Genomic DNA, 27901 nt, shown 5'->3' with positions numbered 1-27901 from the left:
CAGTATCATTTGCATCCCGAAGCCTTCTTCCTTCTGAAAAAAACTATGCAAACATCGAGAGGGAGGCTACAGCTGTTGCTTGGGCATGTGAAAAGTTTCAAGAATTTATTATTGGCAAGAGAATAACAATACAAACAGATCACAAACCACTGCTTCAAATTTTGAAGTCCAAACATCTTGATGAATTGTCTCCAAGAATTCAAAGAATTCGATTGCGTCTCATGAGATATGATTTTTCAATTACTTATATTCCTGGAAAGCAGCTTCTAGTTCCTGATGCTCTTTCAAGAGCACCTCTCCCATTTTCAGGTACTGATGACCGTGAGTTAGAAGAAGAAACTCAAGCGTTTGTTCAAATGGTTTTGTCATCCATCGATATAAACGACTGCATAGTTGCTAAAGTATTGGAGGAACAAAATAAAGATCCGACTTTACGTGAACTGAAAAAAATAATCATCCAAGGTTGGCCTTCTAAGACATCATTGCGAGATGACCTAAAACCGTACAATTCAGTTAAGGATGAGCTAAGTGTTGATAATGAGATGATACTACGAGGTTCAAGACTTGTAATTCCGCCAGCTCTGCAGTCTTGGGCACTTCAAAGAGTACATGAAGGTCACTTTGGAATCACCAAGTGTCGTTTACGCGCAAAAGAGTCAGTCTGGTGGCCAGGAATTTCTTCAGCCATTGAAAGTATGGTGAAATCATGCCCTACTTGTATTAAACATTCAAGGAACAGTCATGAACCATTGCTTCCCACACAATTCCCTGACAGGCCATGGAAAACACTTGCGATGGATTTGTTCAAACTTGAAGGCGTTTGGTTTTTGACTGTGACAGATTATTACTCCAGATATTTTGAGATAGCTGAATTAGAGTCATTAACATCACGAGAAGTAATAATGAGATGCAAAGCCTTTTTCTGTCGACACGGCATTCCAGAAGAAATTAGGTCTGACTGTGGGTCTCAATTTCAAGTCCTTGAAAATTCAGATTTCAAGACATTTTCCAAAGTTTATGGCTTCAAGCATGTAACAAGTAGCCCAAAATTTTCCCAAAGCAATGGAGAGGCTGAAGCGGCAGTGAAAATCGCCAAAATGATTCTAAAGAAAAATGTGGAAGACCCTTATTTAGCGCTTCTAGCCTATCGAACGACACCCCTCTGGAATGGGTTCAGTCCCTCTCAGCTTCTTATGAACAGGCGATTACGGAGCACATTGCCTCAGACAGGACATTTGCTTTGTGGAAAACCAGATCTAAAGGATCTTAAAGGGAGAGAAGAAAGATATCGTGAGAAGTACAAACACAACTATGATAGAAGGCACAAAGTGCAAACTCTCAATCCTCTTCATATAGGAGACCCAGTTTGGATTGTGGACCTTAGAAGACATGGCAAGATTGTGAAAATCCTGGACAGCCCTCGTTCATATATTGTTGAAACTGATAAGAGGAATGTGAGAAGAAATCGATTCCACCTCAAACTTGCCCCTTATTTAAGAGAGGAAAACAGTGAACAAAATTTGTCAGCGAATACACATCAAACAGAACCATACAACCGTCCAAAGAGAAACATACAAAAACCAAGCTGGTTGAAGAACTTTCAAACTTAAAAGGGAGGATGTTGTGAGACAGTTTATTTCATAACACCTGTTAATTTCTATTAATTATTATCATATGTTTATTTGTTATTCTATGTTTGTATAAAGGTAAATAAAGTGAGTTGAGTTTGAGTTATGACATAAAACAGTGCATTCACTTAATTCTTAGTCAAATAGTACATAATTTTTTTAAGCTCTTTAAAGGGACCGCGTCTCGTTGTCCCGCCGTCTAGTTGTCCCGCCGTCTAGTTGTACCTACGTCTACTTGTACCTCGAGGCCTAGGGACAACTAGTCGTAGGTACAACTAGACGTAGGTACAAGTAGACGGTGGCACACCCGACTAGTTGTACCTGCAGATTTTTAGGAGGTACAACTAGACGTAGGTACAAGTAGACGTAGGTACAACTAGACGTGTATCCCACCGACAAGTAGTATCACCTAGCTTGTAAGGATGCGACCAGTTGTCCCTACGACTAGTGGTCCCTACGACTAGTGGTCCCTACGTCTAGTTGTACCTACGACTAGTTGTACCTACACGTATTTCGCGTCATTATAGTCTAGTTGTATCTATCCTTCAATTCGTTACCCTGTTTAATTGATTACAGCTTGAGTACTTTTTAATAATACCCTTAATTAAATCAGAAACTGCAGTGTTCCGAGTCAATTGAGTATGATTGGCAAATATTTTTCACCGCACTGGATGTTTTAGTAGTTTTACAGACGTTAATTGGAGGCTGAAAGCTACGCATTGCTGTCCAGGGTCGAAATGGCAACTATAGTTGTAATTAAATTTGTCCAGCCCTATACCGAAAATTGCTTATTTAATTAAAACATTTATATATATCATACTAATATTATAAATGTGAAAGTTTGTGTGTTTGTTTGTTTATTTGTTTGTTTGTTTGTTTGAAGTTCAATCACGCATTAACTACTGGTCGGATTGTGTTGAAATTTAGTATGATGATAGCTCACATTCCCGTTTAACATATAGACATATTCTTACCTCAAAAATCCTTTCGGGCTCCGCCCCAGCGGCTCTAGAGTTTCCCATGTTAACCTTATGATTATTCATATTTAAAAGGAATTAAATAATTTTGCCAGCTGTTTCAACTACACTACTATACTATTTTGTTTCTATGATATTCAATAGCATTAAAAGGTTACACGGTTTACCAACAGGGTGCAGCACCATTAGTTCTTCATACATTTATGACAACAGCTAATTTGAACCAAGCAGCAACAAAAACCTGAGTGTGAGAACTTTACTTATTTCTATTGTTTAGGTGAAGTGGTAGAACATTATGGCTATGGTAGATGTTCTGAATACTATAATATACCGTAGATTATAGTAAACCAAATTTTCTCAAAACGTGTCCTCTCTAATTGCAAATGCAAAGCACGAGTATTTAACTTCAATAAGCATTGTACCAACCCCGTACGAAGGACGGGTACTCAGCTAGTTATTAAATATACAAGCAGTATATCCTTAATGAATTGCAATAGACCGCTGCCTAGCAATTATGTATTACTATTTTTGCTGATTCTTTTAAATATTTTTTCACATAACCTTAAAGTATTTGCATTGATTAGTGTGCATTTCTTATAGTTTACAATGGATTTCCCAGTGAACAATGAACAATGAAGTGTACAATGAAGTTGAGGTCCAGTGGTTGAAAACTTGACCAAAAATATGCAATGTACAGACTTCTCTATTTAACATACACTGTAAATAATACATGTGATTGGATTTTTTTCCATTTCAAACAAACTAGAGAAGCTTGTTAAACTATATAAACTAAATTTGATACTGAGCTAGGTATGTGTACACTGGCTATGTAGTCTGCAACTAAACCAAGATTAGTTTTACTAAGAACTAATAAGTGCGCGCAAAAAAAAGTCATATCTGGGTTATTTTTTCACTGGTATTTCAATAGTGAGCTTTCATTACGTTTGCGATGAAGGTAATTAAGATGTGTTTTTGAGAAAAGTTAGTAGTTAAGTGTGAAATAAACTTATTTGTCAAAGTATATGCATCAACAACCAAACTACGCCAGTTTACGTAATATCCATAAGAATAACATATACATTTTTAATTTGAACTTGTTGAAATATTCTCCGTGACTAATACCATACAAAAACACTTCATTATACTCAATTACTTGTTTTTGTAAACTCTGAATTTATTTATTCAAGATAATTGTTTTAAGTTGTTGTTAAAGCTAGTTAATGTCAGTTTTCTATAGAAAGGTAGAGTTTAAATGGAAAAAAACAATGATAGCAGATCTTGACAAGAAATAAGGAAAACCAAAGTGTAATATGGATAAGGACTGACCAAGGGACAGAGTACATTGTTATCAAGAACAGGGTTTTCTCAATGAGCTGCAAACAAGCTAAATTTTCCTGGCTTTTGTAGCAAGTTGTTTATAAAAAATGTTTGTAAGATTGTATGATTTTTAAAGAAATTAAATAAATCCCTTAAACTGGTGACAATTTGAAGGGGAGATACAACTAGCCGTAGGTACAACTAGACGTAGGTACAAGTAGGCGTAGGTACAACTAGTCGTAGGTACAAGTAGTCGTAGGTACAAGTAGTCGTAGGTACAAGTAGTCGTAGGTACAAATAGACGCAGACGTATGAGGTACAAGTAGAAGGTGGCGTACCCGACTAGTTGTACCTGCAGATTTTTAAGAGGTACAACTAGACGTAGAGACAACTAGACGTAGGTACAACTAGACGTCCGCACCATATCGTCAAGTTGTACCAACAGCTTTGGACGAGGTACAACTAGACGCCTGTCACCAAAATGCAGCAGGTACAATTAGACGCCGGTACAAGTAGACATCGACCCTCTTTAAAAAGGTCTAGAGAGAAATTAAGAAATTTTGTGTTTCAAGGGGAAAAAATTAGAAAAGTTAAAAAACCCCGTTCCCATGGTCTGATCATGCTGGTTCGCGAACTCATTTAAATTTTATTCCGCTTCACACCTTCAAACCAAATTTCATCAAAATTGGACAAAAATTAGGTAGGCCTACTCAAGTTATCGCATTCATGGACACACACATATATAATATATATATAAATTTGAACAAATGGTATTTTTGGCCTCTGGTACGTGTATTAATAGGAACTATTCTTTCGCAAAGCATCAAGTTCCTACTTTGTATAATTTCAAAATGGCGGCCATTTTAATTTTTCAAAGCTTAATAACGTACCTCAAAAACGATAGGATGAAAAAAAATTACAAATCAGGATGGAAATTTAATTAACTTTACTGAAATGTACAATTTTTATAGGGTCATAACACAAATAGCGGAAAAAAATAAAATCTAAAGTTAAAACAAAAAATTTGGGCAAATTCAATAAATTAGCAGGTATTACCGTTATAAAAATGTAATTTTTGTTATTTATGTTAACCCTAGAAATTGTACATTCTGTAAAGTGAATTAAATTTCCATCCTTGTTGTCAAATGAAACTTTTTTATAAATCCTATGGTTTTTGAGTTATTAAGCTTTGAAAAATAAAAATAGCTGCCATTTTTAAATTATATAAATTAGAAACTTGATGCTTTGTCAAGAAGATAGTTCCTATTAGTCATCATACGCATACCAAGTTTGAAGTTGGTACATCAAATGGTTCCAAAGCTATGTAAAAAATACATACACACTGACAGACATAAAACAAAAGCAAGATAAGACATAAGTTTATATGATATTTTTTTGCTTGTTTTGACCTAAGGAACATGCCGAAGGAGTTTTGGGAGAGATTGAAAACACCCTATACATTGTTTGTCTGTGTTTGTTTATTTGAAGGAGTTTGCAAACCAGCACTATTGGACAATGGGAACAGGGTTTTACAGAGTCAAGGGTCCGCAGGACATCGACTCAGAAATCTCAGCTCAGGCTTCAGTATCTATGTTGCGCCATTGAACAGCACAGCAAGAAGCGCTTGCAGACGTTCACGGCAACTAACTTTTTAAACTACCCATACATGCTAGTAAAAAACAATGAGTGGGTTTTTACAGAACATAGAACAATCTATGCATCTCTGGTTTTAGAATTTTAAAGTAACAATTCTATAATGAGTTAAAGCAGTTTAAAATTGCCATTTTTTTTCTACATTCAAAGAAGATTTTCAGACTTTATGGTACGATATTAAAAATATTGAAACCACAACACTCTAAATAATTTAATCCTCTTCAAAATGCCACCCTAACTTTGATTCTACGTTAAGTGTAGCCTTCGGAAACACGGTTGCCCCAGACCCTTGGGCATAGACTAACCAACACAAGTAGACTTCTCATCCCATTGTAAATTTTGAAGCGCGTTTTTCGTGTCTAGTTCATGTACGTGACACAAAGGCGCTAGTGTCGATGAAACTTTGTTTCCATTATTTTAGGGTTAATTTCTTGATTTGTGCTTTACTGTTTGGTTATATAACTAGGGGATAAGTTATTGTTTATGATTATATCGTATTATTTGGTTAAACGAGGTTTTAAATGGCTGTAATAACGGGAAACAAATTGTAAACAAAACACGACCTCTACATAAACCGTACATGAACTAACAATAAAATTGTCTTCAGCTGTTCCATAAGGATGAGAAATCTACTAAGGGAGTATGTTTTATCTATGCCTTGGGTTTACACAAAACGGTAGAGGTAGGGCATACCATAACATCTTTTTCTCATTTTTCACTCTCAAAGGCCTCAAAATATAGTTTTGCAGTTTCATCGCGAAACATTTTGTAAAGCTCAAAAGAACAAATAATTTAAGCGTTGTGCGTAACAGGGATGTTCGTGCGTAACAGGGAAATGGTAACAGGAAAAATATAGAAAAAAACTATAAATTTAAACTTTCCATGTTCATCTTATGGAGAAAAAGTTCTCTGTTTTAGTACCTTGTTTATGGATATATGTTAATAAATTTGGTAAATTCCTTTATTCCATTCCAAATGGCTATTGAAATTTGAATAAAAAACACACTATGACATTCCTTGTAGCAGCAACCCTAAGTAATTACTAAATCTAATGTTATTTAAATCCTATTATAAATGAGAAAGTTTGGATGTATGGATGTATGGATGGATGTATGGATGTATGTTTGTGACAAGTGAACGCAAAAAATACTGGTCGGATTGGGCTGAAATTTGGCATGATGATAGCTCACATTCCCGATTAACATATAGGCATATTCTTATTTCAAAAATCCTATCGGGCTCCGCCCCAGTGGCTCTGGAGTTTCCCATGTTAACCTTATGAGAAATGGAATTATTGAATCTTAACAGCTGTTTCAATTAAACAAGTTGGTTCTGTTCTATGATGTTCAATAGCGTTAAAGTTACAAGAATTACCAACAGGGTGCAGCACTATTATTTCTTTTACATTTATGACAACAGCTAATTTGCAACCAAAAGGTGAGTGAGCGTAGCGAACGAACTTCAACCTGGAGGCGAGTTAGCGTAGCGAACGAGCTAACCTGAGGGCAGGTGAGCGCAGCGAACGAGCTCCAACCTAAAGGTGAGTGAGCGTAGCGAACGAGCTCCAACCTAAAGGTGAGTGAGCATAGCGAACAAACTTCAACCACGACGTGATTGAGCCATGCGAACGAGATAATCTTGAAAATTAAGAAGTTAAACGGGGCAAAGCCCGCGGGTTACAGCTAGTGGAGAATAAATCTAACATGTTTGAGGAAATATTTCATTGGAAATCTGATCAGGCAAATAGGAATTTGCTTAGTCTGCAGGTTTGCGGAGGGGATTTTGTCAAATTTTTACCTTTAAAAGATGAAAATGCCCAATTTTCATTATAGCCATCGTTAAGAGATTAAATACCCACGCCACAGCAAACCTGCAAACTAAACAAATTTCCATTTGCCTGAATTTTTTACTAAAATATCTCCTTAAAAATGTCATTTATTCCCTATTTAAATAACACTAGGTTTAACGAGTACTGAGGTTTGCTGTTAGAGGGAAGTGAATAAAGAGTTTTTTTTTCTTTCAGAGAAATGTTAATATAGTCCAGGCGCTGAGGGGGTTTGAGGCATGCATAAAAGTATAAAAAAAATAAATAAAAAAATCATAATATCTTGAGAACCAAAAGTCATATGAATACGTTAGACATGTTAAACTGTGCAGATAAATTCGTTCTAAAAAAGATTATGTAGTAGTTTGACAGACAACGACGAGAAGTTAGTGAAAATTATTTTTTTTTAAATTTAGGATAAGTTAAACCAGGAATATTATGGTTTTTGTTGTTGTTTAGAACCACTGATGATTTAAATAATAACTTTGGAGAGTGGTAAGTGATTGGTAAATAATATTTCCGTAGAATAAACTATCGGACATAACTTAATAGCCATAGTCGTTTTCCGTCAAACTACCACATAATATTTTTAGAACACATTTTTCTGCACAGTTTGACATGTCATCATATGACTAATTGTTTTCGAGATATAAGCTATTTTGTGCGCAGTGGCTCACATAAATTTGATCAAAATATGTTCATAATCAAGCAAACTACAACAGTTTACTTATTCTCCATAAAGAATAACATGGAGTTTTAAATATACAGGCGTTTGGAATTTTCTCTTTAACCATTGACCGTTGAGCAGCCACCTATTCTTTACAACATGAATCGTTGTACAGTTTATGATTTAAAAATAAATCGTAAACTATTACAACAACTATCTATGAGTAATATTTTGACAGACCATCAACAGTTTTTTTAAAGTAGTTTTTAAGGTCAGTGTTACTGGAGAGGGTGCATGCAGAGATTTTATCCGCTATGAAGCAATTGATTAGCCTATACCTCTCGGTTATCTATCATCGGACACATATATATTATATACAGGGTGATTGAAAAGTCTGGGTACGGCTTAATATTTTAAAATATAATGCAGATTGAGCTACAATACTTGGTACAAGGTTACAGGGCATAAAACTCTATTTCAACACATATTCAGTGATCCAATAACTCTTCAGGGGGACGGCCCACAAGGAGTCGGAAGAAAATCTTAAATGGAAGCATAGGTCAATATGCACATCAAATTAAAGGTCTTTTTTAGTAGAATACAATGCCGCAAATTGTACTTCAAAAGGTTGATCCTGCGCAAAATGGCAGGTGTTCAAAGATTTCTTGAATCCGCCATTTTGAATCTTTGAACGACTGTCATTTTTTACTCAGGCATTCTTTTGAGCTTGAATTTACGGCATTGTAATCTACTAGTGAAGACCTTTAATTTGATGTGCATATCGACCTATGCTTACGTTAACAATTTTCTTCCGATTCCTAGGGCTGTGCCCCCTGAGGAGTAAGCGTATAATAGCAATGTAAATTAAATGAATCTTTGAACAACTGTCATTTTGCGCAGGATCAACCTTTTGAAGTGCGGTTTGCGGCATTGTATTCTACTAAAAAAGACCTTTAATTTGATGTGCATATTGACCTATGCTTCCATTTAAGATTTTCTTCCGACTCCTTGTGGGCCGTCCCCCTGAAGAGTTATTGGATCACTGAATATGTGTTGAAATAGAAATTTATGCCCTGTAACCTTGTACCAAGTATTGTAGCTCAATCTGCATTATATTTTAAAATATTAAGCCGTACCCAGACTTTTCAATCATCCTGTATGAATTTCATCAGACAGTCTTTTTGGTCTCGGACATCAAAACAAAAAAGTAAAGCGGTCCAGGTCTTACCATGAGACCTACGGTAATAGCTTATTCCCTATGTGGGAAATTCGCTAAAACAAAACAAAGGCATTCATCAGGAGGCTAAATACGCTTACACTTTCCTAACTAAGATGGTTTGTCCAATTTGTATATTTTGAATTACACTCTTATCCCTGAGTTATTGACGTCAAACTTATCCCCTCTTTCACTCTAAATGCAACCTATTGCATGAGTGTAATGTAGAAGAAAACGGACAGTTACCAATGTTGATGTAATGGGACTGCACATAAATTTAGTTACAAACTTGTCTTTCAATAAAATCTCTAACATCAAAAATAAGAAAACTCAAATTTATATGTAGCATTATACTTTAATACTTTTCATTTAAATGGAGACCATACAAAGTAGGTATTTTAAGCCAAGTATGAATGAAGGTGAGTGTAGGATGAGTGGCACGATCTTGTAGTCTTGTTAAGTGACTATGCCATCCTCTTGATTACTTTTGATTCAGCTTAAAGTCAAGCAACTCTATTCATCACAGACCAAAATCAAGCTGGTAAGTGGTAAAATATTTACCAGGATAAATAAATAAAAAAAATTCCTAGAAGTCGTGTTCTCATCACTAATTAAACCTAATTTGTTCTTAAATTGACTAAGGTTCTTAAACTAGTAAATTTATTGAGTACACAAAGTAAATTTACAATTTTTATTGCAGGAATAGAATGAATATCTGGTAACTAGATTATATGTCCCTTTTACTTTCCAGTATAAACCTTTCTGTTAAAATGATCCATAACTTTCCACCATAACATTCCACCATGTTTACATTAATTTTGATTTTGTTTTGTCACCACTCTTTACATAAAATGGTAACCTGTTCATTGTCCTAGCTACATACCTTCTATACTGAAGTGGGATCAGAACACATATTTTTAGACACCTTACTTGTGAGTTTCAAACTAGTCGATCGATCTCTGCGTGGTTGTGGAGGCATGAACCACGATGGATGCTGGAGTATTTCACTGGTCCGTGAATCTGGAGGAAAAGTTATCTCACAGAGGTTGTGCTCCTCGGGAGCTATGGTAGACGCAGGAAAGTAAGTTGTCTTTTGAGATCTGTTGTTGTCTACCATAACGACCATTTCTTCAACATCTTCTTCACTCAGAGAATAATCTACTCTCGGATGTCTAATACCAATCATCATCCCAGGAATTTGAGAACTCTCTGTTTTCCAACACTGAGTCTTGCCCGCATCAAATCTCTTTCTGATTTGCCTGTTGCAGAAAAATCTTCGGAACTCTCTTCTAAATCTTGGATGAGTAACCGCATACACGTAAGGATCTATGCAGCTAGCTGTTTTGCAAAAAAGTGCTGGTATCATAGACGATAAAGGTGAGAGCAGATGAGCATTGCCAGAAACACCTAAAAGCGCCACAATGGCGTAGGGTGTCCAAGATAAAAACCACAAACCAATAACACCAACTATAACTCCAGCTAGTCTTATCTCAGTCTTCCTCTTCTCTTCCTCCTGGCCTCTCCGAGATGAGGCTCCACTGGACCCGCTGATGACCACTCGGTATATCCTGATGTAGCAGAAAGTGATCACACTGAAGGGTACAACCCAAGCGGCAAAGAAAAACACCAAGATGAAAACTCGACTGTGAAATGACTGGTTGAGGTAGTCAAAACTACAGCTGGTCAAGTATCCTTCTGGCACATATCTGAAAATTAATCGTCATTAGATAGATTATTAAATAAAGTAGTTTATAGCTTTAACTATTGATAAAACTACACATTACATTCCCGCGTAAAATTTGTTGCCAGTTTTTTAATTGAAATGGACTTGGTTGAATTGAGCCACCGAGAGGTTGAGCTGATGTAAATTACTGATTTGTGACAAATATGCAAAATCAAGTTAATCTAATAGTGACTTATTGTAAGCCAAAGCATCTTTTATGTCACTTCAACCAAATCAGTAACTGAAAATATGGTATAAAATAGAATTTTAGATACCTACTAGCGCACAATGTGACTGGCTCATTCACGTATGTTCTTGTTCATTAAAATATTGGAAGTAATAAAAAAAGAAATTTAATGATTTTTTAGCTGATGGCTTGGACAAAAAAACTATGCCAGTTAAGTGATTGTTTTTTTTGAGAGCTCAAAGCACTCCAATGACTCAAAGGTCCGTACAAAATAACAACTTTCAAATAGCCACTTATTAAATTGTAATTGTGGTATCGTGACTTACTTGACTTATTTACTGTCGCTCCTTAGCGGGAGCATAGGGCATCTTCTCGATGCCCTATGCTCCCGCTAGAGCATGTTGTAATCGTGGTATCGTAGTTGGATATAAATACCTGGAGAAACCATAGTTAGTAAGTGGCATGCTGGCGAAGGTACATCCGTAACACCAGACAAAAGCCACACATAGTCTAGCTCGTTGACGAGTGGTCCTTCGGAGAGGGTCCAACGGGTAGACAATGACGTAGTAGCGATCCAGAGCAATGGCCGCAAGAGTCATGATGGACACTGTACCAGTCAGTCCACCTAGGAACCCGTACACCTCACAACCTGAGCACCAAATTAGTACAACATTATATTATAGGACATTACAATACATTATAGGAGTTTTACTTGTGCTTCTCTACTAGACCATTTTGACATTTTTTGATGTTTTTGTAGAACAGTCCAAACACTAGTCTTGTCACTATCTAACCTAAACATTTCATTTGATAGCATCATTAATTGATTGCCCACAGGCATCTGGGTCTTGAATTGATTCCATTTAACTAGCACCATTCAGATTTGTCGGTGAGCATTATACTGCAACCACTTGGCAACCAAGACCACAATTTTTTTAACATTTCCTCAGAGACATCAATTTAGTTAATGCAGACGGGCTTGTTTTGAACTCAAGCTAGATTATATTTTAAAACGTTTTTACTAGCACACTTTCTTGTCCGGTACAAATTTTGTAACCCATTTTATACTAACTTCCCGATGAGCTAGATACTTGAAACTTGAAACATAGCTGACAAATGGATGACAATGCAATATTATATAATTTAATTTGCATAATTCCCTTGAGCTAAGCCCCATGGGCTTGTCCGGTACAAACTTTGCAATCAATTTTATACTAACTTCCCGATGAGCTAGAGACTTGAAACTTGAAACATATAGCTCACAAATGGATAACAATGCAATATTATATCATATAATTTTCATATCTCCCTTTGGCTACACCCCATTGGCTTCCAAATTTTCCATGTTTACATTTTGAAAGATTGAAATATATCAATTAATTTAAGTCAGCTGTAAATACTTAAATTTGACAGTTAGAAGAGCAGAGGTTAAGAGGTACAGGTTCTGCTCCCGAGATATTCTAAAATAATTTATTTTTGTAAAAAAATACAATTGACTTCAAACGCTCTAAAAAGAATGAAATAATTTCAATAAAGTAAACTTTTGTATTAGTCAAGCTCACGTATTTTAAGTCAGCGCTATGATGATTTTTGATACAAAATTGAAAGAGGATGTCCTTATTGCAGGTGACTATCTATAACTAAAGGTCTTTGGTAAAGGTCTTTTGTCTGCATGTCTTTTTCGTAGTTATGTGTTGGGTGTTATTTTTTTACCGTAACCAAAGATCAGCATTATAGTGGTATTAACGAGTATCTTTAAAAAGATTATAATGCATTTAAATGTTTCTAACTTGGAAAAGTAACGTTTTTTAATACTAAACTACCTTCTTTTCCCTATAATAATATCAAAATCTATTCATAAAGAACATTTGTGTGTGTTATTTTCATAATGCATTCATTCTGAAGTAAACATAAAATACAAGAAAATACTTTCTTTGATATATAAACAAAACAGTTCAGTATGGTTTTTATATAATTTATGTTATCCAGCTACAATTTATTGATTTTCAAAATACACACATAATATTTTATTTTAATCATATTTGCAGTTAGAGCCGCGCCGACTTGAAATACGTGAGCTTGACTAATACAAAAGTTTTTATTGAAATTATTTCATTCTTTTTAGAGCGTTTGAAGTCGGTTGTATTTTTTTACAAAAATAAATTATTTCATGATTTTTAGTGACTGTATGATTTGTTATATATCAATTACTTGAGGTTTTTTGATAAGCAAAACTGTTCGAAACAATCAAAAGTGCCACAGAACAATCATTATTTTAAAACTGCTTGAATCAACTGTTCAGGTTACATAATCAATGGGTATAAAAATAAACATTTTTAGATATTCCTTAAAAATCAAAGAGTTGTCCATTACATTAGGCCTAATGAAAAACTGAATGTCTTTTCTAGAGACATTGAAATGTCAGACATCATCGTTTTATGCAATAGGTGTACTTCTACATTATAAAAAGAAATACAGTAACATCTCAAGCCTTTTGGAACAATGAACAATGAAAGTTATTCCTCAGCTACCAGCACTAAAAAATCTCTCAAAAGTAGAAAATTGGTCGTTATCATGTATTGTACCTTTGGAAAATATGTATATGAAAGATTGGTTCAGCTAAAAGTGGTGTAAGCCGGGTAGGTGGTTTTGTTTGCTCAAGATGTAGTTGAAATTGCAAATCAGCTTCCTCCAGGACTTTTCGAAGCAGGCATAATAGTATTGATATGATATAGTGATATAGTAACTGGGTAGAGAATATTAATAAACATTCCACATCTGCAAATGCATGTTTAGTCATTAAAATATTTAACACTTTTAAGACGATTGACAATTATGCACTCTCACACTTCTTAGGATTTAATTTATATTTAAACCTCTTTTACGAATGCTTTGGTTTTCACAATACACCTTTATTTGTCAATATCATACAGCTATTCACTGAAACATATAATATGTTTTTATAAGTCAGAATATTCAATACTAAAAACAGAATTACTGTATACACAAATCAGGTCAAACCTTAAAATACCTTTTTTATAGTAACCAAAACAAAATGCATTTTATCAATGTAATTTATTTAGGCTCCATGGCAAGAAATAGTTTATTAATCAATATGAAGCAACTGTTTCATGAAGAATTGTCTGTAGCATTTAAATAGTTTCAACTAACACCTGTAGTAATGTGTTATTATTATTTATTTCCTTCTCTGCACAAATATAAACAAAATAAATGTTGAGTATTTGTGGTTTCATTTTTCACCAAAACAAATATTACACTTAAACATAATATATATATGGGACCAAATAGAAACTCTCCTGGTTATTTTGGTGGTGGAACCACACTGATCGGTAAAAGAATCACAGAGAAATTGGTGAACATACATAGAAAAAAAAACATCGCCACAAACTAATTGAGAACCTCCTCCTTTTGTTGGTAGTGGGGAAGTCGGTTAAATATAAAACAAGCATTTCAAAGTAAAGATAAAACATCTGATTACAGATAATAAGGTTTTGGTTATGTATTAACAGGCCACATAAAATAGATTTAACATATTTACACATTAAAGACTAATAATTAGAAAATAATTTATAAATAAAAAAACTTTTAAAAAATTCCACGTTTATAACGCACTAAAAAGTATAAAATCTATACTATTATATACAAATCTAATGGTGTCTGTCTGTATGTGTATTACTAATAAGTGCAAAAACTACTGAACCAACTGGGCTTAAATTATACAAAAATATAGCTACCATACCAAGGACCATTATAGGACTATTCACATTTCGATACTGACCGTAGGCTTTGCCCCTTTGGCTTTAAAAATTCTGAGGTGAACATTTTAAAAGTAAATATTGATTGGTCTCCATGGCTGTGATGAGAACACTAATGTTTGTTTACATTTGCTTTGACATTTAAATGTAAACAAGAAGAACTGCTAAACTGCATATTTCACAATTTTAGACAGCTGATACAAAGAAATTAAATATAATATTTTCCATAACTATGAGGTAGGTTTACTTTAATCTAACTTTTTATCATGGATTATTTATTCTAAAACTATGTCAATGATTATAGAAAAAAAAGATTCTATAACCGTTGCTGTATCAACTCAAGGCCCCACTCAAAGCGTCTAAGTTATGAAAATAATGTTATTGATATGTTTTCATGGAAACAGTATGAAAATTACAATGTATAGATGGTTTGTATGAATTTGGAGGCTACTTTAAATAAATTGAAACTGCTTAACATGTGTTAGATTAACTTAACATAACTTGCACATCACATTGTTTTTATATGTATATTTAGGTAAATTAAGTTATTGTGTTTTGCTAAACCTTAAACCTATGCTTAAACTAAACTAAAGAATATCATCAATAACTAAATTGTACGTTGATTTTTGTTTTCTAAAATCTGTTGTATATATGTAACTACTAGCTGTAACCCGCGGGCTTTGCCCCGTTTAACTTCTTAATTTTCAAGAAAAAAGAACGAGTTTGTATATTAAGTTGTTTGTTGATATTTTTGTAGAGTAGAATCAGGAGATGCAATTAAACATATACTGTATTTGCTATTACAATTTTTAGTCCTTGTTGCTTTGATAATCATATTAGTTTTGTCTGCTGTCTTTAATGCTAAATTATTTGTTTAGATTTTTTATAGTACCTATAGATATAGTCTCTTTAATATAAAAAAAAAACAGTATTGATAAGGCACAGCAATATTTCTAAAGTTTATAACAGCTGACTTAGTTTTGCTAATGATTTATTGTGAGCAAGAAACTGAAGATGGAAGGATTTGTGATTTAATATAAAGAAGAGTGAAATTTAAAAAAATGTTCATTTAAATTTAATAATTAGTATTTTTGCAACTTCAAAATTGAAATTTAAAATGGCAATAATAAATCAAAAGATATGTAAGATGAAGGTAAATCATGTAGGCATATGTCAATGTTTTATTCGAAGATTTGGTAATTTGTTCTCATATCAGCCTACACAAGATTTAAATTTAATCAAAACCAAAATAGTGGTATCCCCTACTTACCAGATTTAAAAGTCATATAACTTAAACGTTTCTATTAAGGCTATAAAGGTTGAATTTAGTTTCTAAAAGTGTTGGCGGATGTGTAACTATTATATGCAACAGATGTAAAGATTAAAATGTTTCTATTTTGTGTCCTCTTCCCGTTGCAAAGCACGGGTACAACAGCTAGTAGTTTATAAATATGTTGAGAGAATAAATACTTGTAAGATTTAAAACGAAAAACGTGGGGCGCTCGCAATGGTGTCCTGTAAATCGCCACCAGTGACATTCGCTACCAGTGACAATCGCTACCAGTCCGGCCCGTTCTTGGAAAGAGGGTTCGTGGGTGTTGGGTGGAGGGGGAGGGGGAGTGCCGAGACTGTGTCATACTATGATCACGGCTACTTCATAGTTAGTACCAGAATTAGCTAGTTCCGATCCAAAGGAGAGTTAGCGATAAGTTCAAAGGATTGCAATAGTTAACGTTTTTTATATTGATTCTTACACTATTTGTTTTTAGTCAGTATACATGGTTTTGTTAAATACTTTTACCGTTGGACCTTTTACCATAAGATGATCTAGGTGGGTATGATGATTCACCTCACACGTACTTTGAAGGAATGTACGCAAAATAATTTAGTTTGGGAAATACCGTACTGCATAATTGGTCCTAAAATATTCGCTAGGTTCGTTCCCCCGATAATGGAATGGGCTATGATAAAATGCTCTGTAAACTTATACACTAGCCTGCTTATGCTATCAGAAAGATCAGAAGCCTGAGATTAACTCATTGCAATGCATCAACGGAATGGATAGATCAACATTAAAATTGTCTTGTGGCATTATATTCTGCAATAATAATAAAAAGTGATACCCGCCGCCGCAGCAAACCTGCCGACAAAGCCACAAGATCGTTTTTGAAACTCTTAAAACAATGCTCCTTTATATTCTGACTGTCATATTGATTCGTATAAAAGAGCTAACAATACTCATTTTTAGATGAATACAAAAAATAAGACGATAAACATTTAAATGTACTCCGTGTGTTTCTAAGTAGTTTAGGAACTTTTCTGTACTTCTTCAAACTTAAATATCTAATCTTTATTAAAAGTGAGATTGTAGGTAGAATCCGCATGGCTCGGCGCGGCGGGAGCCCCCATCGTACAATTTAAGTTACATTACAACCAAATTACATCAGCTAAACATAAAAAAATTACTTAAAAATTTACATCCATCTAATTAACTTACCTGACCAAAAAAATGAAAAAAAGTAGTTGCCAACGAACTTTTTCATGTCATGTTTTCCCCGGTCTGTACCCGTTGGATAACATCTCCTTATAAGGAGTATTTATCTTATGACATTTTTAATTGAATGTTGTTTTAAAGATTAATAATTTCATGCAAACGGTTACTTGGTGTTTATTGGTTATTTAAGGGCATCACTTTCAAAAATCCTTACCTAGGATCTAGTCTGCGTGGTTCATCAACAGTCTGTTTTAAGTTCCAACTCAAATTCGGAACTTAAAGCAGACTTGGGCATTCTTGGGTGGTAAGTGAAGGGAGGGGAGTAAGGTATGCCGTCACGTAGAGTGGTGGAGTGGTGACTCACGGCCGCAGGTAGAAACTGGTAGCGATTGTCGCAAAATTTTAGTTGGCAGCGATTGTCAGTGGTGGCGATTAACAGGTATTCCATGCAATAGATCATTAGTTCAATAGGTGAAGATAATTGTAAATTAATTAGCATGCGCCCACGTTTTTCGTTTTAAATCTTACAAGTATTTATTCTCTCAACATATTTATAAACTGTTTTATACTTTTTAGTGCGTTTAAAAACGTGATATTTTTAAAAAGTATTTTTATTTATAAATTTGCTTTGTTTTTTGACTTCTTTCTCAAATATCAAAAACAGCTGATGTATCAGTACACTCTACACATGCTTAATTTGTCTAAATCCGTTAAATCTCATTTTTAAATTGTAGGCCTACTGTAAATAGTTTATTCGTTATTAAATGTTTCGTTGTTTAAAAACTTCAAGTTTTGTAAAAAGGATCTGGTGATGGTATAACAATATACAGAAACGCGTAATCCTGTTGGATGTTCGATGACCGAATATAGGCAGTCTGCAGGTATTGTAACCTTCTTATTTTGATTTGCATGAAGTGGCCTAGAAAAACAACTACAACATGAAAGCAATAACCTCTAATAACTTATTGCGAAGAAGGTTAGCATAATCTCTTAAGAAGCCACTTACCTCTTTAAAAAATAAATAGGTCAAATGCTTTTTGACTTGTCTGAGAGTATTTATCACATACTGATCGATACGATCATAGAATAAAATGTTTTTTATATACAATATGGTTTACCTAGGGTAAGTTCACAGTTACTTCTCCAGTAATATTATGATTCATTGATTGGGCTATGATATTCTGTTGGACAATTACAAACCTATCTCCCCGAGGGCTGGGCCATAGTAGAAACAGTTGAATATGAAGACAGGCATCTTGGCGAGCAGGAAGAAGTCGCTCAGAGCTAAATTCATGACCAGCACGTTGGCTGGAGTGCGCAGAGAGCGGCACCTTTAACAGGAAAACATTCGTAACTCAACTATTTATTCACACTGAGCAGTTCAAAATTTCTAATTGTTCTGTAAAATATACAGGATAAGTAAACAGCCAAACTCCAGGAAATGGTTATGGGTCAAAATGAAGATAAAATCAAGAATGAAACTTTTTTCCGAAATCTCTTCGTTAAACAGGATCCGCCATTTCGTATTTTTTACATAATGATTTTTATCTTTGGACTGTTCGAATCGATCTTTTTATTTAGTCCAAGCAAACTAAACAAACTTACATAGGGATCGTTAAAAAAATTGCAAGAAAACGTTTTATGGTTTTATTTTGTAGAGTTGGGTTTGCAGAATGACATACTAAAAGTTGCCAAAAATTGGTGCACGAGAAAACCACTAAAATCACAATTTAAAATGGCGGCTTTTTCCAACATTGGACAAATTAAAAAAACACATTTCACATGCATTTGTTATGCACATTTTTCCAGATATTGACTTGGGACCACCGCCTGTATTTATTGGGTGGTTAGTACTTCATTTTCATAGGGAACATGTTTTTGGCCCCCATCTTGGATCCACCATATTGGACATTGATATTTTTTTTCAATGTAATGATAGTGTTGTGATACATCATTACCAACTACATTTTTACACTGATTTCAATGCCGAAATCCGTTTTTAAAACTCTTTATTCATTTAGAAGATATATTCAAACGAAAACTCCCCAACATACATTTCTTATGGACGTTTTGTGGTTTGATATTTTTTTTTAAACTATTTTTCTTAGATCTCCAGTTCTTATTGACGCTTGTAGTTCGTTCTAGGCTTAAAATATTCAGTAATGTAAGGGCTTTTATTTGAGCTCTTGATCATTAAAATCAGACGAGTTAAAGACCAGCTACGAACCTCAGAACAATATAAAATTTAACTTTTTAGAAATATATTTTTATTAAAAGATTTATAACTCGGGTTGTTAATACGTCATCAAGTTCTTTCTGGTCTCAAATTACTCAGTGAATGTTTAGCTTTGATTTTATTAATCACTAAACAAAATCTGACAATTTTAAAATGAGTCATGGTTCTTAATTTAACATTAAAATGTATTTATTTTGAAATTTGTCTCTAGTAAAGGGCATTTATCCCAAACCCTAATAACTCCCGGAAAGTAATCCATAGCTAAAATAAAAGTCAATAATTTGGCGAATTATTTAAGACTATAAAGAGTTTTGGGAGTTATTTAGAATTGGGGATATACGTCTTTAACTAAAGTCAAATTTCAATATAAATACATTTTAATGTTAAATTATGGTCCATGACTCATTTTAAAATTGTCAGATTTTGTTTAATGATCAATAAAATTAAAGCCAAACATTTACTGAGTAATTTGAGACCAGAAATAACTTTGTGACGTATTAACAACCCAAGTTATAAATCTTTTAATAAAAATATCTTTCTAAAAAGTTAAATTTAATATTGTTCTGAGGTTCATAGCTGGTATTTCTACATTCATTGTACAAGTTATTAAAGCAATGTGACCTGAGATGACTGGGACGGGTGGCGTCGTCCTGTAATCCAGCTACTAGGAGGTCACGAATTGTGGATATTTATAGGGATGCACTGTGGATGCGATGCTCCCTGGTGTGGATTAACGTCCGCACTAGTGAGTACTACGACTATCCGCAGTACTATCCTGATAATTAGACCAATTCGTAAATTACAAGGAAAAATGTGGTTCGGATTCCACTATAAACTGTAGGTCCCTTAGTTGCCATTAGCTGTATGGGCTATTAATTAACAGCTGTGTCTAAGGAACATATCGGCCTTAGTCACTAACAAGACTACAAGATCGCGCCACTCATCCTACACTCATCCTTCACTCATATTTGGGTTAAAATACGCACATAGTGGCGTCCCCATCTTAACTAATTGATAATTGATAATTGATTTAACTCGTCTGATTTTAATGATCAAGAGCTCAAATGAAAGCCCTTACATTACTGAATATTTTAAGCCTAGAACGAACTACAAGCGTCAATAACAACTGGAGATATAAGAAAAATAGTTTTAAAAAAATTATCAAACTACGAAACGTCCATAAGAAATGTATGGTGGAGAGTTTTCGTTTGAATATATCTTCTAAATGAATAAAGATATTTAAAAACGGATTTCGGCATTGAAATCAGTGTAAAAATTTAGTTTATTTATTTATTTATTTATTTATTTATTTCAACGGACATCTCCATTTTACAGCATACAAAACAAAACAATAAACTCAGGATGACTTAAATTGATAATAACAATTTTTGTGCTTAATATTAGAAATAAAATGAACAATATATAATGATCTAATAACAAACAACAGTAACAATGCCAAACCTAGCCAAACAAAACAAAAACTGACAAAATAACAAAAGGTTAGTTGGTAATGATGTGTCACAACACTATCATTACATTGAAAAAAAATTACTAATGTCCAATATGGCGGATAAAAACATGTTCCCTATCAAAATGAAGTACTAACCACCCAATATATACGGGCGGTGGTCCCAAGTCAATATCTAGAAAAATGTGCATAACAAATGCATGTGAAATATGTTTTTTTTAGTTTGTCCAATGTTGGAAAAAGCCGCCATTTTAAATTCTGGTTTTAGTGGGTTTCTCGTGCACCAATTTTTGGCAACTTTTAGTATGTCATTCTGCAAACCCAACTCTATCAAATAAAACCATAAAACGTTTTCTTGCAATTTTTTTAAGGTCATATCCTATATTTCTCCGACTAATTCGATTATTTTTTTTAATGAAATTTGGTATGTTATGCTTTTAAAATAAGGTGCAATCTGACAAGCTTAGCCGTATTCTACCTCATTTTACAACTAAAAATCGTGACCTTTCAGCTATTTTTTATTCAATCTTTATGAACTTGGTGTAGTTTCATAGTAAATGTTATGCTGAATAAAGGCGTTCTTGACATTTGTCAAGAAACCAGCAATTTTTTTAGTTATTTAAACTAACAACATTGAAATGGCCGCTATTTATGAAATTTTTTATTGGACCGAGTTAATTAACCTATGGGAACATGAAAATGAAAAAGTAAATCGGCGCCGGGTCTAGGTCTTACCATTAGATGACCTACGGTAATAGTTACTTCCATGGGGATGCAGAATACTGTCCCCCGGAAAACCATCCCCCCAGGTGAAACGTGACGTCACAAAATCTAAGGAAAATTTGTTAAGATCTATGCGCTTTAGAACTGTGTGAATTAGATTTCCAGTCTGCAGGTCAAAAAAAAAATATAATGTGTGTTCAAAAAAGGGTGGGACATAATTTACGTAGTGATTCCTTGGGTCAAAATAAAGAGAAAATCAGGTATAATATTTTTTTCAAAAATCGCTTCGTTAACCAGATATCCGCCATTTTGTATTTTTTACATAAACATTTTTATCTTTGAATCTTTTTGACCGATCTTTATGAAACTTGGTAGGCTATGTATGTTAAGGTAAAAGAGACCAATGTTAGAAAAAAATCATCTTGATTCGACTTAAAATTTCAAAATGGCGGTAATTTTAATTTTTTAACTTAAATAACACAAAAACGGCTGATTTTATGAAAAAATGTGAAGAACGCTTTTTTTAGAATTTTTAATTCTCTATCAAACGGTACCAAGCTCAGAAAGATCTACTAATTAATAGCTGAACTATCACGAATTTTAGTTGTAAAATAGGGCAAACCGGACCATCTTAGCCTTATTCTACCCCATTTTACAACTAAAGATCGTAATATTTAAGCTATTTCTTATTCGATCTTTTTGAACTTGGTACGGTTTGATAGGGAATTAAAAAATGCTAAATAAAAGTGTTCTTGACATTCCTTCATGAAATCAGCCGTTTTGTGTAATTTAAGTTAAAAAAAAATAAAATGGCCGCCATTTTGAAATTTTAAGTTGAATCAAGATGAGTTTTTCTAACATTGGTCTCTTTTACCTTAATATACATTACCTAAAAAGTACATACATACTTAATGGTACATACATAAGTTTCATAAAGATTGGTCAAAAAGATTCAAAGATAATGTTTATGTAAAAAATGCAAAATGGTTGATATTTGGTTAACGAAGTGATTTTGGAAAAAAATGTTATACGTGATTTTCACTTGATTTTGACCCAAGAAATCACTACGTAAATTTTTTATACAAACTAATTTATTTACAAAAGTTTACCTATATTACCTATTTTTAGTAAATCATGTATGTTCTGTGTAAATAAAGATTCTAATTATTAGGAATATTTTATACGAAAGAGTAGTGAATGACAGCATAGTGAGGACCGTATGATGGATGTGTAGCAGAGGCTAAAACTGTAAGTAGGCCAAGGAATAAAAAGGGAATCAAAAGGGGATATTTTGGTTTTTATATTACATGGTTCAGTAAGTAAAATAAGTGAATTGTTAGAACACAACGATGTAATTTACTAAAGCGAGTCAGCCAGTGGTAAGGTCCAGAAGTGTCAATTGTGCCTGAGGCATTGTGGCAGCCACTCCAGGCATTGTCTCGTCGCTGCTCATTGTCCAAGTCAAGAGTCAAGCAAGCATCCCTAACCCAACCTTTGACAACTTGACTCGACTCGGGGAGCAACCGCACCGGCACATAGGCCTACAAACACGACTTATGTTGGCCACGTCCTACGTAGGGAATCGAGTATTATCAATAAAAACTTAATGCAATCCAGAACAGGCTCTTATAATTTATACATTTAATTCTTTTACCAAAAGAGATTAAAAATGAACGTATAATAGCAGAACATGTACAGTAATAGCTTCGCTTCGCCAACCTCGATCAATTAATTGATAAATTAATTGCTGTTGGATACGCATCTTACAGTTTTGTGCTAGACCTAAGAAACTTGAATTTTTATTAATACCCCCACCACAGCAAACCTGCAGACTAAGCTAATTTCGGGTGAGGTTCATAATGTCCAAATTTCACAAAGTCCAACGTCTAAAATATTAAATAAACAGTGTGTTTCATAACCTCCAAACTTCATAAACTCCAAAACTATAACTTTCAAATAAGCACAGTTTCACAATGTCCAAATTTCACAAACTCCAACTTTTAAATATCAAATAAACAGAGCGGTTCATAACCTCCAAGTTTCATAAGCTCCAACGGTACAGTCTCTGCCATAAGTCAATCGAATTGGCGGGATACCGAGGCGGACGGGCCGAATGAACCTCTCTGTTTTACACAAACATACATTCACTCAACCTGCTCTGCTACACTTATTTGTTAACATACAAATTTCAAATTGATATATTATTTTTCTGGAAAAACCAGTGCTCATTACTATGAAGCTAGTTTTTACCTTAACATAATTTTTATAATTTATTTAGGCAAATTAAAACAGATGATTGTTTTTTAACACCATAAAAAACATGAAAAATGTAGTAAGCGAGGAACTTTTTTATTTTTTGGTCAGGGAAAAAATTCCTGCGGCAAAGTTTTAGATCAAAGTATGAATTTTATTTTTTATTTGAAGCTTTTTTTGATACGGAGCCTGCTTGTATCATTTTTAAGCGATTAAAAATAGGCATAAAATCGCTTGGCATTGGCGCTAGGAGTTTGGCCGGCTCAGCATCAGTTTACGGGATATAGAAACTGAGTTTCTAGCATTTAATTATCATTATACTGTATTACATCAAATATGTCATTACATTGCGAAGAATGGTAACTTAATTTACAGGCGTATGTTTGTGCATTTTAATGCTTACCGGTAGTCTATAGTTAACAAAATTCTTTGATATAAATGCTTCCCCGATTGTAATTTCGGAAATTGTCTTCGTGAAATATGAAAAGGCATATAAAGATGTGGAGATAATTTAAAACACGTTCGCGGCGGCACGTCAAATGGCGGGCGTATCCCAGGTCCGGCGTAGCCCTCAGCATCGAACAAACCCGATTGCCGCGTGTGATTGGCTTTCCAATTTCGGGCTGACAAATAGCAAATAACGTGCAGGGATGTCCTGCTTTACAACGAGAGTTGACGTAGTTTGCTAAACACCAACAGATAGCAGCACTGCTTGTAACGTAGCCGGTCCCATTGGAATTGTATTGCCAAATGGAGGGAAAAAGACGGGACAAAAGTAGAATTTTGAGATTGCCAGACGGGGATTTACGGGAATATTTACTACCAACCAACACCACAACAAAATACAGTATACTATTGAGCAGTGCTGTGCGAGGTTTCAAGTTTCTAGCTCTAATCCTGGCTTAAAAATAAATCATTTCGTACTGCATTGCAGCTTGGGAGCGATCGCACCCACCAGGATGGCATTAGGGTTCCGTATGGGAGCGATCGCTCCCATGCCGCCGCGAACGTGTTAAAAGTTCTTGGTAAAACCCACTGAATTAGCGACCTGGCCCAGTTATTATTTCTACTTTTATTCTCCTTTCGTTAAGGTAAACTAAATTAGTGTAAATGCATCCCTTTGACTAAACTTTACCCTAGATTTGGTTCTGGTCAAAATAATATAAACAAAAATAGAAACTACTCTTATTCTAAGTTTATGTGGTGGAATTCCTGCTAAAAGTGCGATTGACTTTACATTCTATCGAAATAGGCCTATTTAAAACGTTCAGCGGGTTCATAGTTGAGACCATGGTTGAGACCACATTACAATACCTATTTATTTGCTTCTTCATCCTCTTTAGCCATTTAGTTGTTAGATAGTATTACATGTTATATTCAATGGATATATTATGATTTTATTTTAAAACATTTAACGAGTTTATATTCATCTATATTTGAAATACCCCCGCCGCAGCAAACCTGCAGACTAAGCGAATTTCCATTTGACTGATTTGATTTACACTGAAATGTCTACTTAAAAATATAACATTTATTCCCGATTTAAATAGAATTAGTTTAACAAGTACTTAGGTTTGCTGCATCAGGGAGGTAAAACTGTTTTTTTTATGTTAATAGTTTGTAAGAAATAATAGTATATTTCGTACCTAGGGCCGAAAATTAGGTTTTGCCGGCTCGAGATAGTTTTTAAGTTCGAGACGAAGTCGAGAACTTAAATCGATCGAGAGCTGCAAAACCATTTCGGTCCGTGGTACGAACGCTATTTTTCACCACACTATACCCTATTACCACTATTCACGACTATAATATAGTGAAACAACTACAACTTTAAGGTTATGTGAAGAAATAATTTGAAGAATCAGCAAAAATAAAAATAAATAGTTGCTAGGCAACGGTGATAATAACACAATTATATTGCAATGCTATGGATTTTGATTGTGTATTTAAAATGCAATCATGTTTTAAGTAAGTAAGCGGACAGCTGATTTTGCGGCCCCGGCCTGTAAAAACCTGCTCGGTCCCCAAATTATGGACAGCTGGCATCGCCAGCAAAACGTAACTTTCGGCCACCAATTAACGTATGTAATACAGCCAAAAACATGATAGTGTGGTGAAAAAACATTTTTCTAATTTGATCAAAATATGTTCATAAACAAGCAAACTACAACAGTTTACTTATTCTCCATAAGAATAACATGGGAATTTTAAATTTACAATTTTTTGGAATTTTCTCCGTAACCATTAGGCGCATATATAACGCTTCAATATACTAAATTATTTGTTTTTTTAAGCTCTACAAAATGGTTTGGAAAGAAATTGCTAAATTTTATGTTTTTTGGGTAAAAAATGGGAAAACCCTATTTTTACCCCATAAAACCCCCCGTAAACCCCCGTTTCCATGGTCCGATCATGCTGGATCGCGAACTCGTTCGAATAAACGTAGGTTTACACGTTTGTACCGAATTTCATCAAAATCGGATCATTTTTGCTTGAGTTATCGTGCTAACGGACATATATATATATATATATATATATATATATATATATATATAAATATATATATATATATATAAATATATATATATATATATATATATATATATAAATATATATATATATATGAATTTGAACGGATGGTGTTTTTGGCCTCTAGGGACCTCGAAACGAAAAAAAAATCGGTCCCGCGTCCAGGTCTTACCATGAGTACTACGGTAATAGCTTATTCCCTATATGGGAAATTCGCTAAAAGCTAATCAACGGCTCACGTCTAACATTTTTGCCACTGCAGTGTATGGTTAGGGTTTGATTACCCATTTGTCGAAACCAATCACGAAATTACGTTTCTCCAGCATTGACAAGCATATAAAGAAAAGGAAACTACCTCAAAATATTACTGTTATAGGTTTTCCCTGTACTTTATTCATACTATGCATGCTAGTCTATATGATTTTAACCCCTTTTCCTTTGAGAAACAGAATGTACCTAGTTAAAACCTTCTCCAAACAAAATTAATAAACCCCGCTCACTGGAACTTGTCACAGTAATTGCTTTAGTGAAAAAATATATTGTCTTTACGAACTTTTTTAGTTTAATTCTCAGGTTAGTTCCAGAGTAGCCGTTGAGGTCATTCCACTTTAAACAAAATATTGATTAAACACTAAAGTAAGCGTCAAATGTTTACAGAAACGTTTAGAATATATCATCTCATTATAATGTTTTTGAAATAAAAACAAAGCAGGAGTTTTCCATTTAATATTGAATCCATAATTAATTAGTAAAATTAGTGATTTGTGTTAAAATTTTATTTGGCGTTTTCTGGTATCTTGGTTTTGTTGTTAAAGTTAGTGATGGTAAAAGGCCTAATTGAGTTCGCAGTTTACATGCCGATTTTGCAGTTTTTTTTTAAGTCAGTAAAAGATAAATTAATTTTTATTTTGTCCTTAGGTAATTACACATTAGTCCATACGGCACGCGTACGATTGTAGTTTCTTTCTACACGTTGCAAAATGCTAAATTGCCCTACCTGTTTATGCAATCTACAGAAACATTGTTTGTAAAAAATTAAAAAATACAGGCTATTTTATGCATTAAACTATTGGCTACAACTTAGCCACAGGCAGAACCTCTCTGACCAAAACAAAAAATAGGCCTATATATTTTTTTGCAAAGTATGGTGTTTCCTCTTGACGATAGCTTCCCTCTTGACTGCAACGCCAGCAAGGCCGTGGTGCGAAGTTTTTGCTGGACTGTACTTTTTC

At 34.1% G+C, this 27901-nt stretch overlaps 2 protein-coding genes across 2 annotated transcripts in view; one reads left to right on the top strand and one right to left on the bottom strand.

Annotated features, from left to right (window-relative positions):
• The first annotated feature begins 221 nt into the window (after positions 1-221).
• On the top strand, positions 222-1610 carry LOC128984045 (uncharacterized protein K02A2.6-like). Its single transcript, XM_054403329.1, has one exon. The coding sequence runs from the start codon at positions 222-224 to the stop codon at positions 1608-1610; it is 1389 nt and encodes a 462-aa protein (XP_054259304.1).
• Positions 1611-10004: 8394 nt separating this feature from the next.
• The window catches only part of LOC128987561 (opsin, ultraviolet-sensitive-like), a 172821-nt gene continuing 154924 nt past the window's right edge, over positions 10005-27901 (bottom strand). Inside the window, exons 2-4 of the mRNA XM_054408469.1 lie at positions 18664-18794; positions 11629-11842; positions 10005-10989 (exon numbers count right to left, since the gene is read on the bottom strand). Of these exons, the coding sequence (XP_054264444.1) occupies positions 10170-10989; positions 11629-11842; positions 18664-18794 (1165 nt within the window). The 3' untranslated portion in view covers positions 10005-10169. The remainder of the gene's footprint in view (positions 10990-11628; positions 11843-18663; positions 18795-27901) is intronic.

This window comes from Macrosteles quadrilineatus, unplaced genomic scaffold (genome assembly GCF_028750875.1).
Source record: "Macrosteles quadrilineatus isolate MER2022 unplaced genomic scaffold, UCM_ALF_1.0 Scaffold_2__2_contigs__length_208266976, whole genome shotgun sequence".
Classification (NCBI taxonomy): domain Eukaryota; kingdom Metazoa; phylum Arthropoda; class Insecta; order Hemiptera; family Cicadellidae; genus Macrosteles; species Macrosteles quadrilineatus.
Note: the sequence above shows the minus strand (reverse complement) of the source record. Positions and strands in the feature narration are given on the sequence as shown.